Source organism: Eupeodes corollae, chromosome 1 (assembly GCF_945859685.1).
Source record: "Eupeodes corollae chromosome 1, idEupCoro1.1, whole genome shotgun sequence".
Taxonomy (NCBI): Eukaryota; Metazoa; Arthropoda; class Insecta; order Diptera; family Syrphidae; genus Eupeodes; species Eupeodes corollae.
The window spans coordinates 303,092,174-303,112,468 of record NC_079147.1 but is presented as its reverse complement, the minus strand read 5'-3'; the positions used below and the strand labels follow the sequence as shown (position 1 = coordinate 303,112,468).

Here is a 20,295-nt window from a genome sequence, read left to right as displayed (position 1 = left end):
GCAAAAAATACTACAATGTCCCAAAGGTAGTAAACATTTCTGGTCATTTGTAAAAAACGTACGAAACACCACGTCATCCTCAGATCCAACGCTCGTCCACAATGACACTCCCTATGTAAGCTCGATTGATAAAGTAAATTTGCTTGCAGCACAGTTTGCTGTTAATTCGACGCTACCGGAAAGTGTCATGAGTCCTCCTGTTCTTGAGAGCGTAAATGATTCTATGGGACGAATCTTTTGTCCAGCATGTCCCCAAAAAAGGCGAATCCTCCTCTCCCTCAAACTATCGTCCAATTGCACTTACGCCCCTTATTTCTAAGGTCATGGAAACGCTGATTAATTTCCAGCTTAAGAAATATCTTGAAGAACGGAAGCTTCTTAATGACCGACAGTATGGCTTTCGTAGCAATAGGTCCACTGGTGATCTCATAGTTCATCTCACCGAACAGTGGAACAAATCTTTACATCGTTTTGGAGAAAGTAAGATTATTGCACTTGATATTTCAAAAGCATTTGATAGAGTTTGGCACAAAGCTCTCTTATCGAAAATGCATGCTTTTGGTATTGTAAATCTCTTCTTCGTTGGATTAAAAATTACCTTTCTAACCGTTCGATACAAGTTGTATTGGATGGTTTCAAGTTTGAAATTCATAAAATAAATGCTGGTGTCCCCCAGGGCTCCGTTATGTCTCCGACTCTCTTCCTTATATTTATAAACGATCTTTTGTCTGTCACTTTTAATCCATTAAACTGTTTCGCCGACGACAGTACCCTCAGCTTTTCATATTCGTTTCTAGATTCACATCCTCGTCCTTCGGATGTGGAATTTCAACGGCACCGTATGATAAGCTCATTAAATTCTGATCTTGACTGCATTGTCCAATGGGGAATCAAAAACCGTGTAGAATTTAATGCTTCGAAAACTCAATGCTGTCTTATGTCGTTAAAGCGTAACCCACACCCGATGCCACTAAGCATGAGCGGCACTTGCATCCAGGAAACTAATCAACTTTCAGAACTCGGTATGAATATCACAGATCACCTCTTATGGAATGATCACATATTCGATATCGCCAAAAATGCTACCAGGTGCATAAGATTTCTCCAAGAAATTTTTCACCCCTAGATCACCGTCGCAATGCCTTTCGTTGTTTTATCGATATTTTTACAATGTTCTGTTGAACTAGCCAGTTGCATTCCACCCCTTAAACGATTCAGCCGCAATACTCGTACTTCCAGGAATGCTCATCAGTTTACCCTTGAGCTCAATTTCGGGCGTACTATCAAGTATAGAGATTCTTTCTTAAATCGCACATCGAGAATGTGGAATGCTTTAGCCAAGTCTGGTTTTCCCTCTCATTTTGATGTTTAGAATTTTAAGACCAATGTGCACCGGTATCTCCTTTTAAATCCTTCCCTATTTTCCTAATGCTCGCACTGTGTTTAAATATAAACATATAAAGGGTACTAATAACCCCTTGAGTGCCTGTAAATTATAAAAAAAAAACTGTTGTGCCATCGCCATTAGGGATGATCGACAGTTATGGACTGTTATAGAGTTTGTACAGATAGAGTCCAGTGATTTGATAGCAGCCTGACTACCTGAGAAAATACTGATATCAGATGTTGATATTACGTTTTCTTTAAGCCAGGGCAAGACTTCTTTTATCTCCAAAAGTTCCGCCTGCAACACACTACAATGATTGGGAAGGCGGAATGAGAGACTTAATTTCAGTCGTTCAGAGTAAACACCTCCACCAACCCCTTCTTTTGTTTTGAACCATCTGTATTAAAATGGATTGACCCATCTTCCAGGAATGTCCTATCCTCCCAGAAAGATCTGCAGTTGGGGGATGATGTATTCTGTGTGCTTTGGGATTGATTCTAAATTACGGAGTGGCCAATGTTTTTGTTAGTCCACTGCGACTAAACTTTGAGACGAATAGCAGAGCTTGCAGCTATTTGTTTGCTTAATATGTCAAGAGGTGTTAGGTAGAGTAAGGAAGTGCCGCAGATGGGGTCGTGCGAAGCGATCCGCTTATATGTACATAGGCAAGCTGTTTATACCTTTCATTATAGCCTGTTTATACCTTTCTCTAAAAAAGTCCACCATACTTCCAAGCCGTACATTGAAATCGGTCTGATTACCGATGTGTATAGCCAATGCGTGATTCTGGGTTGTAAGCCCCATTTATTATCAATAGCTTTTTGCAAGAAAAGAGAGCTGTAGTAGCTTTGTTGACTCTTTTCTGTACGTTGCGTTTCCAATTTAATTAGCTTAATAAGACAAGACCCAGGTATTTAGCCTCGACTGAGAATTTTAATTGGATTCCTTTAATAAAGGGTGGTTGACAAATGGAATTTTAAATCCCCTCGAAAATTAGACTTAATCGGTTTTGTGTGGGTTAACACTCAGTCCACATCGATCAACCCAAAGTATTAGTCTGTCCAAGGCATTTTGTAAGAGTTCTTTTAGGGTGTTAAGATGCTTTCCTGAAACTGCTTTAGCAACGTCGTCCGCATAGGCTATCGCTCTGAAGCCCTCCGCATCCAGACTAGTTAGGATTTCATTCACCACCAGGTTCCAGAGAAGAGGGGATAGAATACCAGAAGAGTTGCCCAGTTTAGAGTTAATTATTCTGCTAACCAGCATTAAATGAATGAACTCCCCAAGCGAATTCTCTACATTTAGAGATGTTAGTGCAGATGTGATTGCAGATGTGTTCTCGTTGTTAAAGGCCCCTTTAATATCAAGGAAAGCAACCATAGTGAACTCTTTATAATGGAGATAATATTAGGCGGTGCGTACTAAGGTGTGTAACGCTGTTTCCACCGATTTTAATTTACAGTAGACATGTTGAGACGAAGACAGAAGTCTTGTATCAATACTTGCCCTTAAATGTATATCAATTAATCTTTCCAAGGTCTTAAGAAGGAATGATGATAGACTTATAGGTCGCAAATCTTTAGGATTGACTTGCGAGCATTTACCTACTTGGGGTATAAAAACAACTTTAACTTCTCTCCATGCCGAGGGAACATGGACCAGGTAAAGACAGCTTGTAAAAATTGCCTCAAGGATTGGTGCTATTATATCAGAAGTCTTTTGTAGCTCGGCTGGTATTATTCCATATGGTCCTGCAGATTTAAAAGGTTTGAAGCTGTTGAGAACCCGTTGTAGCTTGTCCCTTGAGATCGGACCTATTGAATATGCTGTGTTGGGACTTGAACTTATATAACTGTTGTTAGTTTCGGTAAGAGAACTACCAGGAAAGTGAGTGTCCAATAGTAAGTTCAGCGATTCATTACTTCAATTTTCCCAGGAGCCATCTGCATTTTTCAAGCAACTTGGCATCGCTGGATTAGTTAAAAGAATTTTCCGTAACCTAGAGGCTTCAGAAGTTTCTTCTATCGTGCCACAGAAGGATCGCCAAGAAGATCGCTTAGATTTCCTTAGTGCCTTCTTGTAAATTCTTAGGGATTGCTTGTAACAGTCCCAGTAAAAGGCTAGTCTTGCAGATTGGGCTCGGTTGAAGAGTTTTCTGCATTTTTTTCTGAGCGAGTCAAGCTCTGAGGCCCACCATTGTGGTTTCCTCTTTCCTCTTATGTGTATAAGTTAGCAAGAAATTTCCAATATTCTGTTCATAGCTGACGTGAGGTCATTGACTTTTTTGTCAAGTTCATTAGCATTAGAAAAAGGACTAGATAGTCTAGGTTTAAGTAAACTTTGTAATGAGTTCTTGTATGAAGCCCAGTCAGTTTTCCAATAATTTCAAAAAGTAAATGGACTCGGCTTTTCATCCATATTGATATTGAACTCGATATATATATGATCAGAGAACGAGTACTCTTTGGATACTTTCCAGTAGAAGATCATATGGTGTACAGTATCTGAGACAAGAGTTATGTCTAGGACTTCTTGTCGAGTTTTAGTGACGAAGATTGGTTTATTTCCAACATTACTTACTAAGAGGTTAGTACCAAGAATATAATAAAAAAGAGACTCACCTCTGTCGTTGAGATTCGTGCTACCCCATACAGTATGATGAGCGTTAACATCGCTCCCAATAATTAGGTGGATCCTATGCCTTTTCGCTTCAGCGACGATTTTCTCCAGTGTTTTTTTCAGGGGGAGGGCCAAGGTGGTAATGTCCAAGATACGCCCACACTAGCCAGAAACTTCCTTTTGTTGTTTCCAGCCTAGCTACGGTGGTATATTTTTCACTGAAATTATGGAGTAAAAATACAATAATGCTACGTTTTACTAGTTTGCCAGATCTAGGTTCACTTTTATCTGTCGCACACAGTGCGTAGGACCCAGGAGTCCTAGGTTTTTGAACAACGGATTCCTCAATCCTGGATCAAGGCAATGTCTTCCCCATTTCTTGCTAGACGGAGAAGAAGTTATGCGGCCTTGAAATCGGTTAAAATATGGTGGGTGTCAATTTAATGTTTTTGGGTTTTTCCACGATCTGCCGTAATGTGAATATTTGATTGACTGTGAACTTTCCTGGTCTAAAATCACACTGATAAGGACCTATCAGGTTCTTGACGATGGGCTTAAGACGTTAACATATTACTGCAGAAAAGATTTCGTAAGCGATGTTGAGTAGACTGATGCCTCTGTAGTTGGTGCAGTTTATCTTCATTTCATTAACCGGGCATGCTTTCTTCTGACCATATCGTACAAATAAGTTGGTGCATGCTCCCAACCAAATTATCTTCAATTTCTTTGAAAAGCTCGGCATTACAGCAATCTGTTCCATTGGCTTTGTAAGAATTCAGCTTAGATATAGCAATCTTTACTACGTCCAAGTTGGGAAGACGAAATTATTGGAAATCGTCTGTTGTCTATGTCAAATGAATCATCCTGCCTAACAGCGGAATTCGGTTCGTCGTCGCTGTTATATAATCTGCACTTTCGTATTTGCAGCCTTCAGTTCAAGTTTCACGTACTTGTGAATTTCGTTTCACCTGCTCATAAAACTTTCGAACTTCATTCCTGTTTTTGAACCTCTTAACATCTTTCACCGCACGCTTCTCATGCTCTCTCTTTTTCCTTCTGAGAAGTCGATGTTCGTCTCGAATTTCTGCTCAAACACCTCGTGAGCAGTTCTTCTTCTTGTAGTCTTCAACGCAGCGCCGCTTTGCGTTCCTGCTGTTTGGTTGCATTTGCCTGCCGACATTCCTCATCAAACCAGGGGTTCCTTGTTAGTGGCCAGGGCAATTTTAATATGTTACATTAAAATGCTTATATGTTTTGTCCCAGAGCTCGAAGGACTTGTCCTTGGTGTTATCATCCTTCTCTTCTGTGGGGGTGTGTGCGAATATTAGGCTAATGTTGCCGAATTTATCCAATGACAAAGCATCCAAATAAGCGTTCTTGGTTTTCTCGGTTGCAGTCACCGTAGTTAATATCGCAGTTTGCATAACAGAAGTTCGTTGTCCTTAATCTCCAGTTGAGGTACTAGGCACCCCATGTGCACAACGGGGAGGTGAGAGTAAAAGTTGATAGACAGAGGTGGATTCTGAGACTAAAATGTGGACGCTTATGTTGTCTTGAATGCACATGTCTACCATTTAAAAATCAAAGTTCATCCACGTTAAAAAAAATCCCTTTGCAAGCTTTTTCATCCACCTTCCGGGTCATTCTGAGTAGTTGGAAACCGACATTGGTTTAGACCCCAAAAGGCGAATGTTCTTCTTCCTTAAAGTATCGACCGACTAAACTTACTTCCCTTCTTTTCAAGGTCATGATAGTGATCTGGTAATTTAATTCACCGAACAGTGGAACCTTTAGGTATTTTGTTTTGAAATAAGAAAGATTACAGCCTTGATATTTCAAAGTCGTTTGATTAAGTCTGATATCTTGCTCTCTTATTGAAAATGCATTGTGGTTTAATCTCTTCTTTGTTGAATTATAATTTTTCTTTCAAACCATTCAATAAAAGTTGATTAGGTGGATTCAAGTCTGAAACCAATAACACAAATGCTGGTGTGCCTCAGGGCACTGTTCTTTCTCCGACACTCTTTATTATTTGTACTAATGATCTACTTTCTGCAACATCTAACCATAGTACTCTCTGATTTTTCTTATTCGTTTTCAGTCTCAAATCCATCTTTCTCAGGTGTGAAACTGCAACGACAAAATATGAGGAGCTCATTAAATTCACAACTCGAATGTGGAAGAATGCAAAACAAATATACACCGACAATTTTGTTTCTAATTCCTGTATTTTTGCTTGTGACGCCACATTATCATAAAAGTTCGAACTTTAAATTCAAATCAAACTTGACATTTCGATATTAGAGAAGTCGACAAAGTGGATCCAAGAAAGTGGTGGTTTGAAATGAGGTGCTCTGAGTATTGCAATGACTTTAAAAAAAAACAGAGAGTGATAAAATATTCCACATTCACCAAGTACGGCTAAAGAAAGAACTTCTGAACTTGGCAGATGTAACCAGAATCTTTACAACGATTTAACCGCCTTTAACAAATTTAGTAAATATAAACTATTTATTTTCAAGAAAATTTCTCTGAAGCATTCAATCCCTCTCCTAATTTTGTGATGAAATACAAAAATGATTTTTATTGTTTTTTTCAAACAATCTATTTCATAATTTGAAATGAGATTTAGTTATGCTCTCATATCTTCAGACCATTATAAAAGATATTTTTAAAAAATCTAAAAATTATTGTTTACCATAGTAAAACAATAAATCTTCTTCCTTTACGTAGCTTAAACCAACAAAATTATTATCACAATTAGATTTGTTAAAAGTCTTGAATAAAAGTGCGAAATCCCGCAAGAATCTGAAGAATTTATCTTTCTAGTACCTTAGACCAAAATGTCTTCGAATGAAAACGGCTGTGAAAATGCCGCAAAAGTTTCAATAGAATCACATCCATTTGGTTTGGACGACATTTTAATAAAAATCGGACAATTCGGAAAGTTTCAGCTTCGAGTTTATTGCCTTTCATTTGCTTTGGTGATATTTCATGCAATTCTTAAATACGAGTTTATTTTTACTGCAAGTACAGTCGTTTATAGGTACCAACCTAAAGCTACCCGAACGTAGAGCTTAAATTAATACCTGTAGTGATATGAAATTCATATAATTGAAGGTGTCGAGTTCCAGAATGTGATGATGGATTAGAAAGTTCATACGAAAAACCGTGGGTACCATTTTCAATACCAAAGGCTTCAAGCGGTCAACTCGATAAGTGCCACCGATTTAAAACATTTAACTCAACCATCGATGATGGATCTGGACAGAATTCTTGTCACGCAGGAAGCTTTAATCAATCTTCCCGAATAGATTGTGGAGAGGATTTTATATTTCGAGATGAGGAAGTGACAGTTTCCAATGACGTAAGTTTGCTTTATTTCGACCAGATTTGTTGATATTTATGTTTTAAGCAAAGTTCAAAGTGTTTTGTACCGACGAATGGAAACTTGCAATGGTTGGGACTATAAACAATTTTGGACAGTTTCTAGGCATACCTCTAGGCGGGTACCTTTCCGACAGGTTAGAACAAAAGTGGGTCAGGCATATAGAGACTTTTTAAATTTAATTTTTAGGTATGGCCGCAGTACAGTGATGGCATGGGGAAGTGCTTTGAGTACGGTCATGGGAATTCTTCGATCCTTCTCACCGAATTATTACATTTTCGTCCTTCTCGGTTTCTTGGATAACTTATTTGGTTCAGCCATCTTTGGAATAGCGTTCGTGCTTGCCCTAGAATTTGTAGGCCCCAGCATTCGGGTACATGCTTGTACTTTGGTCCCCATGTTTAACAGCCTAGGCCGTGTTCTACTCGCATACGTAGTTAAAAGCTTCCATAATTGGCGTGTGGTTGAGCGAATTTTTTACATTCCTGCCTTGGGATTTCTGTCACTCTCCTGGGTACTTCCCGAAAGTGTTCGATGGTTATTGTCTCGAGAAGAAGAAGAAAAAGCAATACAAATTCTACGAAAAGCTGCAAAGATCAACAAACGTAAGCTATCAGATGCCAGTATTGAAAAATTACTTCAGGCCAATAGGAAAAACCTATTGGGTATCGATTCAAAAGCTCAAAAATTTTCCATTGGCGATGCATTCAGAGCGTTTCCCTGGCGAATTATGAATATTTCCTTATGTTGGTTCACAAATGTTTTCACATTCCTGGGACTTAGTTTGAATTTGGGACTGCTCGGCGGAAATAAGTACGACAATTTTATGTATTTGTCGTTTATTGAAATCCCAGGAATTTGGCTGCCAGCTGTCACAATGAATCGTTATGGAAGGAAGGCTTCGCAATGTGGATATTTGTTTTTGAGTGGAGTCAGTATTATGGCAATGAATTTTTGCGCTTCAGGTAAGTAATATAAATTACGGTAAGAGTCTGGCCAAGTGACCTACATAAAACTTTCGTAGCCTCAAATGATAGTCTTCGATTGATATTGTATCTTCTTGGAAAAATGTCAATCACTGCTTCGTTTCAAGTATTGTATATCTTCACCTCGGAAATATTTCCAACGAATTCCCGAAGCACTTTGGGGTCGTTTTGTTCCATGATTGGACGATTTGGAGCAATGGTAGCTCCTCAAACACCACTTTTGGTAAGCTTATAGAACTAAAGGGTGGTTTTACAAAATTATGGAACTTTTAATTTATTCAAAACTTTTTCTTTCTACTATTCTGATTTCTTGATCATAGGCAAAATACTACACTTCAGCACCGGCAATCCTGTTTGCATGCAGTGCCTTCTTATCGGGCTCTTTGGTCTTATTTCTTCCAGAAACAAACAACACTGTCTTGCCGACAACTTTACAGGACGCCCAAAAAATTGGTCAGAAAGAAATAAATGTCAAACCTGAAACAGATACAGAATTAGAAATACAGGAGAAGTTATTAACGTCCAAAGCCTAAAACTACTCTTATATCAAAGAAAGCATTCGGCATTTTAAGTAAAACTTATATTTAAATTTATCTTCTTTTTATAACACTTTTAAACCTCTTCTTTTCAAAATCTATTACAAATCGGGCAGTATTTCATCTTAAACCTATTTTTAAAAAATATTGTATTTATAGCTATTTTATTATATTACAGTTGTAAATTATAAAAAAAAATTATATATAAAAATGTATTTAATGTATTAAAACAATACCTTTGAAATAAAGGTATTACTATATACTACGTTTTGGTACTATTTTAACAGTTTTACTACTCGGCAAGAGAACTTCGCCATCTTTAGACTGATGATCAAGAACTTCATGAGTACTATTCGTTTCTAAGCTGGAATCCTTTGGACCGTTTTCCAATAGAACAACATTTAAAGGTTGCATTTCGACTGGGGGATGTTTTTCAACCTCTGGCGGAATTAAACGTTTTCTGAAATGGAACAACACAAAACAATTTGTAAAACTTCATGGAATTTTTTGGAAAGATTAAACTCACTTAAAAAGTAACAGCCAGACCATTGAGATCAACATCATAATAGTTGTCATTCCAAACGTCCAATAAGTCCCAAAACGTGTGTATATCGAACCTACACAAATTGGCCCCAGAACTCTGGACAGGCATCCAGCTCCAGTCATCATTCCCATCCAGACGCCTTGGGGGCGCGGACCGAGAATTTTTGAAAATATCGTCTGTATAAGGGTCACACCAATCGGATACCCGATGGAAGTGAATCCGAAACCGATAAGGAACTGATTCAGAGTTAGAGCATTAGTTGTTGCACACCAAGTCTGGGTTTTCGGACATCCTAGGTATATTTCACTATCTGGATCATTATAGAGCGAGTTGTTTGATCCATTGGGACCCAGAGGAATGGTAATGTTGAAGACTTCTGCTACCTTTGGTGGTGCATCACCCCAAGGAATGTAAAGCACACGTCCCAGGACCATCAACGAGAATCCACCCCAGATAAGGACGTATTCCTCGCGGAACATCTTGCAAAGGGGTTTTATGCCTACAAAAGTCACGCAGGCTATAACCGCTCCCACCGACAGAAGAATGCCCATATAATAGAGGGCTTGTTCCTTGGACCATCCAAATTGATCCATTGTCAGAGATGTGCCCAATCTGTCAAAAAAAAAAAACAGTGTCATATATGCATTTAAAAGCTTTTTTGAAAAAAAGTTGCGTGGATGGAACTTACGTCTCAAGAAGAACGAAATTAAAGACCAAAACGAAGAAAGCTACTATCAAAGTCCAAGCTGAAACATAGTCCGGTTTCATGGCTTTCCATGTCTCCTTTTCGGAAGTCTTGCCCTGCATTATCATCACTTCCCGGGCTGCAACTTTTCGTTCCTTCATGTAAAATTAGTTTAATATTGAAACATTGCATATTTTAAGGAGTAAATTACCTCAAAAATACTTGGCATACACATAACTATGTTTGCTATGCCCATCAAAACATTGATCCATCCAGCGGCTGTGTACATATTCAAGATGACAGCTCCTCCGAGTATCCTAAAGCCCTGACTACCCAAAGGTGTGACAGCGGCTTGCAACGCCGGACCAACAATGAAACCCAAGACTTGAGCCAAGGAAATCATTGACACCGCCCCGGTGCGTTCACTTAATCTCGTCGCTGATGATAAGTACGAACGGCATACAGCAATATTGGCTAAGGGAGAAAAGGAGTGGAAGCACTGTTAATACTGCTTTTAATGCCTGTCATTTCAAAATTCTTACCCGAACTGACTCCAATCAGGAATCTCGATCCCAGCATCCAATATTTCACGTGACTTGGAACCAATTCCAGGGACGAATATATTGCACTGGCAATGGAGAATGTTGTGAGAGAACAGAGCAAAGGTATCCTCATTGATCCCGACTTATTCTGCCAATAGCCAAAAAGTGGACTGAAAATCATTTGACCCAGAGGATTGGCAGCCACAACAAGGCCCATGAATTCTTTACCCGCTTTCGGATCTAGCTGGTGAGAGAAATAATTAAGCATTTTTGAGAATTATAAGCCCCTCCTCACCAACACACTTACCTTATCCAAAAATGGCCACACCCCAGTTAGGATGATGCTGAAAGCCAGTGACATTAGGAACATTGTGAAATAGATAACTCGTATCGATAACCAACGTTTGTTGTATTCATCGATTGTTTCCAGGCCATCGTCAACATTTTCGGGTAATTTAGAGGGTTTGAGGTTTTCACGGACTTTGCTAAAGCATCCCATTGTGATGGTGATAGTTTTGAAGTGAAGTTCAGGAGTATTTTAAAGTTGTTTGCTTTTGGTTTGGTTTTTATTTTTTTGGGGAGTAAGTATTTAGTTCAGTCTGAGAATTTACAGGTTTCTTGAATGCAAAGAGATCAGTTTTTTGTTGTTGTTGCTCTTTTTATCACATCATTCTGCAAAGACAAATTTATTAATTTCAAATGGATTTCAGAAAATATTTGTTAGGTAAAAATATGTTAAAAGTTTTTTAAGATCTGTTCTTTAAACTTTTCAAAATTGTCAATTTTGTTTGTCTCACAAACAAATCAAGTTGTTAAGTTGTTCTAAATTCGAGTCACAACTTTCAATTTTTTTATTACATCAGGTTTTTGAAACATGTTTTTCAACGACAACCTTGATTTTTGCTGATTTCGAATCCGAACTTCAATTTAAAATAAACTTCTATAGAAAAATAACTGTTTTCAACATTATTTCTATATTTTTTTCACTATAATTCAAAAACGTTACAAGAACAAAAATTACCTTCAAATCATTTTGTATTTATCTGTTAAACCGTTTTAGTTAAAAAGGGTTAAGATTCCCTTAAGATTAATGGAAAACAATCAAACTCTAACAACTTTTGAAGATTTTTATAAAATTTTTGAGAAATACTTTAAATATTTAAACAGAATATTGAAAATTTTAAATATAAGAGCCATCAAAACTCTTTGGAAAAATGTGGAATTTAATATTAAGGAACAAAACCTTGTCGACAAAATGTAAACAAAGCTAACTTTTAACCTTGCTACGATATAAGATTGTTCAGTTTTTGATGATGACACCATTCATTTCATGTTTAAAAAATCAATAATCCACTAAAAATGCAAGCAAAATAAATAATGTCCTTGCCCTTTTAATGCGGTGTGGGAATGTATAGATGCTAGAAGTTGCATAGTACAGTGCATAAGAATGAGGATTCATTGTTAGGTCAATGTCAATTCAAAAGTAAATACGTTTAACCAACTTTTGTAGTGAGTTTTCAGGACATTAAAATATTGAAGTGTCACCCTTAAAAATTATTTGATGAAAAGTCACAATATATTGTAGTTTTTTCATTGTTATCTACATTTTTTTCTCTCTTTCAAGGATTGTTTTGAAATAAAAATACATGCACATTTTTTTTAAACAAAAGGAGAAGAATCCTATTAAGCTTAAGGTACGATATGTTTTTACGAATATTCTCTTGAGATTAGGTGTGAGTTTTATTATGAAGTTTTTAATCATCAAAATTAATGATTAAGTAAACTAATTGCAGAAATTTTAAGCACGCATAGGAAAATACAAGACTTGCAAACTTTTTCAGTTGGCAACTAATTTAACTAAACTCAACAAATCAATGTTGAATTATTAAAAAATTGAACAAGAATTAAATATTTCACAGATGTAAGTCACACAATTTGCCATCGATTCAAGTTTTCTCCAATGTTCTTATTTATAAGACTGTCTATCAAACAGATTTGACAAACTCCCCACTAGAAGTTTTTGTATTCGGTCCGATCTGTCGAATTGCAAATTTTGATGTTTCTGGACGTTTCAAGGTTATTAGAATCCAAATAATTTTCATTTCAATAAATATCTTAAAAAGAGACTGTGGCACTCCACTGATAACTTCATGTCTGTCGATTTGTCTTGTTTAAAAGTTTATAGGTTCTCGTGTTGGGTTAAAAAAGTTGTCAGTTGAATTATTCTTACAAAATTTAAAATTACCAACAATATTTTTTCATATAAAGAAATAGTTTAGTTTGAAAATTTAGTTTTGTTAAATAGATTTTTAGTCGAAAACAAATTTGTACCAATTTTAGTAGGATTTATTAAACTCTTACAAATTAGATGAAAGACATTAATTTGAGAGATATCAAGAACTGCACATCAATTTTAACCAAATTTGTGTACCATTTTTTGTAGATTTTATTTTTTTTATGAAAAAACGGTCTGTTGAATTTTTATAAAAAAAACTACTGAATATCGAAAACAATATTTTCTGTGAAATAAAAAAGTTTGAAGACAATATTTTTAATTTTTGAAACGCTATTTGAGTCGAAGGTACATTTTTACCAAGTTTTAGTATTGTTTTCTTTTTCAGGTGTTTATTTTTTTTTTGTAAAAAAAAACTGTCAATTAGATTTTTCTCAAAATTTTAACGAATGTTGAAAACAATATTTTTTATATTTTTGTGTCGAAAATCATTTTTTACCAACTTTTGTTAAATTTTCATTTAAATGTTTATTTTTTGTAAAAAAAACTGTCAATTCGATTTTTCTCAAAATTTTACCGAATGTTGAAAACAAAAGGATAAAAGTAGTTTAAAGCCAATATCTCAAAGTTTTGAAAAGATGTTTGAGTCGAAAATTATTTTGTACCAACTTTTATTAATTTTCTTTAGCTTTTAATTTTTTGTAAAAAAATCTGTCAATTGGAGTCTTAGCAAAATTTGTCCAAATATTGAAAACAATATTTCTTATAAGTTAAAATTAGTTGGAAGCCATAACCCCAAATTTTTTAAAAGATATTTGTGTCGAAAATCATTTTTACCACCTTTTATTAAATTTTCATTTAAGTTTTTATTTTTTATAAAAAAAACTTTCAATTTGATTTTTCTCAAAATTTTACCAGATGTTAAAAACGTTATTTTTCTCTGCACAAAATTATTTTGTAGATAAAATCATTTTTTATTTGTACAATTTTCGAGGTGACAATTTTTCTTTGATTTATAAAAAAACCGTTAATTAGATTTTTTTGAAAAAATATACTACTTTGGTATCACGTTACAATACACAATATAAAATGTAATTCAAGTCTCTAGCGTCATTGGTTCGTGAGAACTGCTATTACCATAGCAGTTTAAAAATAGGTGAACATTTTGGTAAACACAAAATATCTCATGAACCAAAACCACTCAAGACTTGAGTTAAATTTTATATTGTATATTGTAACGTGATACCAAAGTAGTATATTTTTTGGAAAAAAAATCAAATTATCGTTTTTTTTTTATAAATCAAAAAAAAAACTGAAAAAAAAAACAATTTGTCACCCCAAAAATTTTAAGAATACAAAACAGTTTCATCTCCAAAACAATTTTGTACAGCGAAAAATAACGTTTTTAACATCTGGTAAGTTTTTGAGAAAAATCGCATTGACAGCTTTTTTTATAAAAAATAAACAAAAAAAACATTACTAAAGTTGGTAACAATTTATTTTTGACTCAAATAGCTTTTCAAAAATTAAAAATATTGTTTTCAATTTTTTTAATTTCACAGAAAATATTGTTTTCGATATTCAGTAGTTTTTTTTTATTAAAATCCAAGAGTCTGTTTTTTCATAAAAAAATAAAATCTACAAAAAATAGTACGCAAATTTGGTAAAAATTAATGTTCGGTTCTTGATATCTCTCAAATTAATTTCATTCATCCAATTTGTAAAAATTTAAGAAATGTTACTTAAATTGGTAAAAAACTTGTTTTCGACTACAAATCTATTTAACACAACTAGATTTTCAAACTAAACTATTTCCTTATATGAAAAATATTGTTGGTAGTATTAAAATTTTTAATAATAATTCAACTAACAACATTTTTAACAAAACACGAAAACCTACAAACTTTTAAGCAAGACAAATCGACAGACGGGATGGGAAGTTATCAGTGTGGGTCGCATCCCAGCCTCTTTTATTTAATTAAAATTTAAAATTTATTAAAAAAAAAAACAAGATTTCCTTGAGAAATTAAGTCGCATGAATATTTGAAGATATGTACGTTGATTTTGGAGGTGTATTTTTAAATCTTAAAATATTAGCACTATTTTTAAACAGTCTCTTTGGGTACAGGAGCAAGTTCGTGAGACCCAACTTCCCATAGGAAGCTATTGTAATCGGTATGATATGTCGAGTTTAAAATTTTGAAAAATGAGACTTGATTGGTTATATATATCTGGGCTGTAAGTGAAAGTGTTGACGAAGTCCCAAATATATTGATTCCTCCTCATTCTCAGAAATTTAGAATGTCTTACGACACATTATGACGTATTTTGCATTTAAATCTAAATCTCCATTCATGTAAAGTCCAGCTCGCACAACATCTAAAGCCAGTTGACAATTCACAACGTCGTGCTGGGTGTTTTTTTTGAAAAAAATTTCTTCAGCGATGAAGCTATACTCTATACTGAGAAATGACTCGGTGAGTATAGTAATAAACAAAATTGTCATTTTTGGGGATCTGAGAATCTCTTTTTGCCTGCTATTGAAGAATACGAGTTGGAGAACTTGTGGTTTCAATAAGACGGTGACACATGCCACACAACTCTTGTCGTGGCTATATAAACTGGCCACCAAGATCCTGCGACTTGACATGGCTTGAATTTTTTTTCAGCGCTAAGAAAAAGATCATGTTTTTGCAGACTCTTGAGCACATAAAAAACCAGTATTCGTCAAGGTTTGGCTGAGATACTGCCCAATATGTGTCAAAAAGTGTCGAAAACACCTAAAAAAGTCGATGCTTTGAACAATTAGCGTGGTGTCCATTTAAATGATGTATTGTTTCACACATAATTATTTCAACATTCAATTTTTATAATAAATAAAATGCATGAGTGGGTCGCAGGAACTTGCTCCTGTATGCAAAGAGTCTATTTAAAAAAATACCTATATATTTTTTTAAAATATACCTGTAAAATAAGTTTGTCTTCAAAAATTTGAATGACATTTGATTTGTCAAAAAAATCGCGTGAATCATCCTAAGACACAACTCATCCTAGGACAACTCATCCCTGAAATGAAAAATGCTTGTAAGCATGTTTAACGAAAACATTTGTTTGTTCGTTCAAAGCTTTTTAATTTGGATAGCTTTATTTTAATTTCATATAAGAAGAACCAGGATGGAAAATAAATTATCTGAAGATATGAAAGAGGCAGAACATGTTTGTTTAAATTGTAAAGCTATCACCTTTTGGTTGTGTAGTTAGGTAGGTGTCTAAAACGGACAAAGAATAGTTCATTGGCGTTCTAAGCTTTATGCAGATGGATAGATAAAGACAATGTTTATGATGATAATGAATGAATGTTATTGGTGGTAGAAGGTGCTTACTACAATCTAATCACATTCCTTCTTTCCTACAAGTTTTAGCGCAAACATGGAGTCATTACGTTCAGTTTATTTTTTTTGTTAAAGTTTAAATGAAAGAAGCATACGAACAGGTACAAGAAATTGCTATTCTTGTGTTGTTAACAGTCAGGCTCTTGTGCGTTTTGGATTTTAGTTACGAAGTGACACGTAAGCAATAGTTGTAGATAGATTGTACGTAACACCTATACAGGTATAATGTGCATACATACGTTGAAAAAGTGATTTTAATAGAAAACACATATACTCCTAGCCCGTTTCTTAAACTTGTACTAAGCATTTATTCTTTTATATAGTGCGAAGGCAAGTAAAATATGTGTGAAACAACCTTATTCTTAAGGAATAATACTTTAAACTCATATATGTAAAGGTACCAAAATACTTTTTGATAGACAATTTAAAATAGATTGTTGATTAAATTTACAATAGTTATAGTTATATTTATAAAAATACATAAATGTGTACAAAATGCATTAATTTGGATACAAAATAGGAATGTAAATACAATTTTGTCAAAAAAATGCGTTCATGCACTGGATTTGATCTGGTGAGATGGGAGGGGGTTACATTCAACAGCTAAAGTAATTTTAAAAAAAACTATTTTAAGATTCAAAATTTTACCTGAAAAATAAGTTTGTCTTCAAAAATTTAAATATTATTTTGTAAATCAAAAAATCTTTGATTTAAATTTTTTTTTTTGAAAATCGTTGGAGCGGTTTTTTTTTAAATTAATTTTTTATACATAAAATTTTTCAATTTTTTTCTAAAGATATTTTTGGTATGCAGTTGTTTAGTGATTGTAAATATACGCTCTAAATTTGAATTTCGTAAAAAAATGTTGATCCGTTCTTGAGATATAGAATTTAAAAAAAAAAAATTAATATTTTTGTAAAAGTCCAAACAATAAAAAAATGGCACTTTTGATAGTCAAATATTGTTAAGGCAATATAAGAGCTTATTCAAAAATAAATTATAGAAATCAGTCCATAAGCTGCTAAGAATGTTAAAAACCAAATTAACGGTTCTATGAGCGGTACCTTTCCTGAGCAATACAAAAGTATGTTTTTCTTAAAAGCCAGGTTAAAAAATAAAATTTTAGAGAAAATTTAAAAAATATCTATCGGTTAGTTTTTTAGGAAAATTCGAATTTTCGTTTTTTGACCAAATAAATTGTATGGGGCAACTGTTAGCTTTGATCTAAAAATATTCTCCTAACGCGAATCTGCTCAAAACCTTAACTTCCAAGTTTGAACTCAATCGACCCAATGGTTTAGGCTGTATATGTAGGAGCGTGGACAAATAAGGAAATCAGACCAGACGGAATAGCGGGACCCACTTTTTTCGACTTCTCTACCATCGTAATATCATGTTTAATTAAAATCTCGAGTTCGAAATTTTGCACGAATGCCAAACTTGCCATATATGTACATATGTAGTTCCTATATGTAGCAAGTAAAAATAAATACCTTGCAAAAATGTATTTTATTCACGTTTGATATTGAAATCACAAAATGGATAACTCTGTGGAATCGTGTTGCACAGTAGGCTATGGAAAATTTTGTTTTCTCTACCTACGAAAAACCCATAATAATGCCCTTAAAAGGGCAAAGTAGTGGCTATCAGTGACAAATTTTCACCTATTCCCGAATTTTATTCTTCAGAATTTCTAGTTATAATATTAATTTCAAGGTCTTTCCCAGAAACTCAACCTCATCACACTTGAATGCAAATTCTATTGTTTAAATTAAAGTTAAATGATGAAGAAAAAATACCAAATCACACTTTTTTCTGTAAAATTTGTTGCATAAAACTTTATAATTTATACTTGTTGATTATATTACCTACCTAACCTATACAAATCCAATACAATTTTTATTACAATATTTGCATTTACTTGGAATGTTTAAATAATAACTAGTATGCATAATGTCTTATATGTAATTAAGATTTGTTTTCAATAGTTAAACAAAATAATAACATTGCGAACTGCAGAAAAAAACACACCCACTTGTAGCCACCACAATGACGTTATGTCGTCGCGTCAGGCTTGAGCTCGGGGCTATCTGCCTCCAATAATAATTTAAATCAATTGGCGTTACTAATTTAATGCAGATACATTACAGGGTGCCTTTTGGGATTATCAAACTATGTCATTGAATTGTACTAAAGCTTAATAATTGTAGTGTAGAGTTCACCCACTACTAACCCTCTGCTGAAAAAAAGAGAACATTCGTGCTAAAATACGGGCACTGAGCCTAGTAAAAGAAAAACCGCGTCCCTCTGGACATGAAGCTAGTGCTTATTTGAGAATCATTATATTCCAAACTTTGGCATATAAAATCCATTAATAATATTTTGTTTTTCTAAAACAAAATTTAAAGAATTAAATATATAAAAGTTACTTTCACTTTAAATGACTTCCTGGTCACATTTGACGCACCCTGTATAACATACAACACAGAAACTGAATAACGATAGATAGACAGATAGATAGGAAAGTATCTCATGTGACATGATATTTCTACATTTCAAATTGCACAATATTTTTTTACCTTTATACGATCCGACGAAAACCACAATGTCTACGCGAGCTATTTACATTCTATTGGCTTGCAATTTTCAATTTTGGCACAACGACTTTTTAAAACGTGAAAATTCCTAAACAACATCTCACTTCTGCAGCTGGTTTTTCTAATGTAGTCTTAACCTTAAAAAATGTGTTCATTTTAAAACATAAAACAGATCTCTTTTGTGTGCCATAAACATAAGTCAAATCCATAAAAGTAAAATTGAAACTGCACAAATTTGTATTCAGTTTATTTTTCATTTAAAAACACTCAATCTAGATTTCGTACTACTTACTGTATCGGGCGTATTTACCCGTCTTATGTTTATGATGATAAATTCAAGTTGAATTTTATCAAACAACTGTCAGTTGTTCAAGCAAACTTGTCACATTATAAAGTCTATTTAATTCTAAAATGATATCAAGTAATGATATTTTTTAAAGGAGATAACAAACACGCGTTGATAAAAATAATTCCCAAATAGAAGAATTTTGAAGATGACGATGATGTGAAGATGATGACAAAGGAGGTTTTATTTCACATAATAACCGGAAACGTGTTTTTCTCGAAATATGTTTTTATCAATTGTTCGAGAACTATTGTTTTTTTTTTATTTTGGTGACGAAACTCTCGCAACAATACAGCACGGCGGCGGTCGGTGCAGTGTTTTGAGTTAACCGGAATAATTTAGAAGTTGTTTCTGCATTATGAGGCAACGACCGACTACTTTTTGAAGGCAACAAAATAGTGAAGAAACCAGAAGCTGATGAAAGGAAAACAATGTTTTCCAACATTTCTATACAAACATTTTTGCTGACCATTACGACGCATGCGAAAGAATTTGACTTTTTCTATGCTCTCTTTTCAGCTGAAAGTGCTGGGATTTTTGTTGTGCTTATTTCTTCGGGATTTGCTTTGACATTTAGTTAAAGGTTTTAAGTGATACACTTACATGGAGTGAGTAATTAGGTTTTCTGTTTACTGTAATATTGTCCACTGTTTCACTAAAAACTTCAAAGATCGAATATATAACCAACGAAGAAACAAAGAATTCACATGTAAATCCAATTACCTAAGAATCCGAACAAAACAAAGAAGAACGAGAAGAAGTAGAGAAACGTGAGAATCAAAACAAATTGATTGGTCCATGACCTGGAGCAATTTGTGGAGAATTGAAGTGTCATTATGAGAAACTAAGAGAAGACAAAATTTCTTTAGGTGAAGTGAAACAGCAGGAAGATACTTAGATACAAGTGAAGCGCATCATCAACATCATGAAACATGGACCGTAGTCCCGCATCACTAAAAACAGATGACCTTGAAAACCGATTAGATACAATTGCTTGGGGTGTGTGTTGGGATGTCACACAATTATTTTATAAGTGCCTT

General features: G+C 34.3%; 2 protein-coding genes across 4 annotated transcripts in view; one reads left to right on the top strand and one right to left on the bottom strand.

The window, feature by feature from the left end:
* Window positions 1–6,873: 6,873 nt before the first annotated feature.
* LOC129942144 (organic cation transporter protein-like) lies at window positions 6,874–8,931 on the top strand. Its single transcript, XM_056050956.1, has 5 exons — window positions 6,874–7,052; window positions 7,127–7,530; window positions 7,584–8,359; window positions 8,419–8,603; window positions 8,701–8,931. The coding sequence occupies exons 2-5, from the start codon at window positions 7,463–7,465 to the stop codon at window positions 8,911–8,913; spliced, it is 1,242 nt and encodes a 413-aa protein (XP_055906931.1). The 5' UTR covers window positions 6,874–7,052; window positions 7,127–7,462; the 3' UTR covers window positions 8,914–8,931.
* A 6-nt stretch (window positions 8,932–8,937) lies between these two features.
* LOC129942143 (major facilitator superfamily domain-containing protein 8) overlaps window positions 8,938–20,295 on the bottom strand; it is a 30,055-nt gene continuing 18,697 nt past the window's right edge. The window contains exons 1-7 of one of the 3 annotated variants that reach the window (XM_056050954.1): window positions 19,202–19,521; window positions 10,995–11,359; window positions 10,688–10,931; window positions 10,357–10,619; window positions 10,149–10,300; window positions 9,443–10,072; window positions 8,938–9,376 (exon numbers count right to left, since the gene is read on the bottom strand). In XM_056050954.1, coding sequence (XP_055906929.1) covers window positions 9,172–9,376; window positions 9,443–10,072; window positions 10,149–10,300; window positions 10,357–10,619; window positions 10,688–10,931; window positions 10,995–11,186 — 1,686 coding nt within the window. In that variant the 5' untranslated portion in view covers window positions 11,187–11,359; window positions 19,202–19,521 and the 3' untranslated portion in view covers window positions 8,938–9,171. Of the gene's footprint in view, window positions 9,377–9,442; window positions 10,073–10,148; window positions 10,301–10,356; window positions 10,620–10,687; window positions 10,932–10,994; window positions 11,360–19,201; window positions 19,522–20,295 lie in introns of those variants that run through there. The other 2 variants (XM_056050953.1, XM_056050955.1) reach the window with 2 other exon arrangements.

Coding starts and splice junctions, on each gene's coding strand:
- LOC129942144 (XM_056050956.1), top strand. CDS start 7,463: ATGGTTGGGACTATAAACAATTTTGGACAGTTTCTAGGCATACCTCTA. Junction 8,360..8,418: donor AATGAATTTTTGCGCTTCAG/GTAAGTAATATA, acceptor AAACTTTCGTAG/CCTCAAATGATAGTCTTCGA. Junction 8,604..8,700: donor CTCCTCAAACACCACTTTTG/GTAAGCTTATAG, acceptor TCTTGATCATAG/GCAAAATACTACACTTCAGC.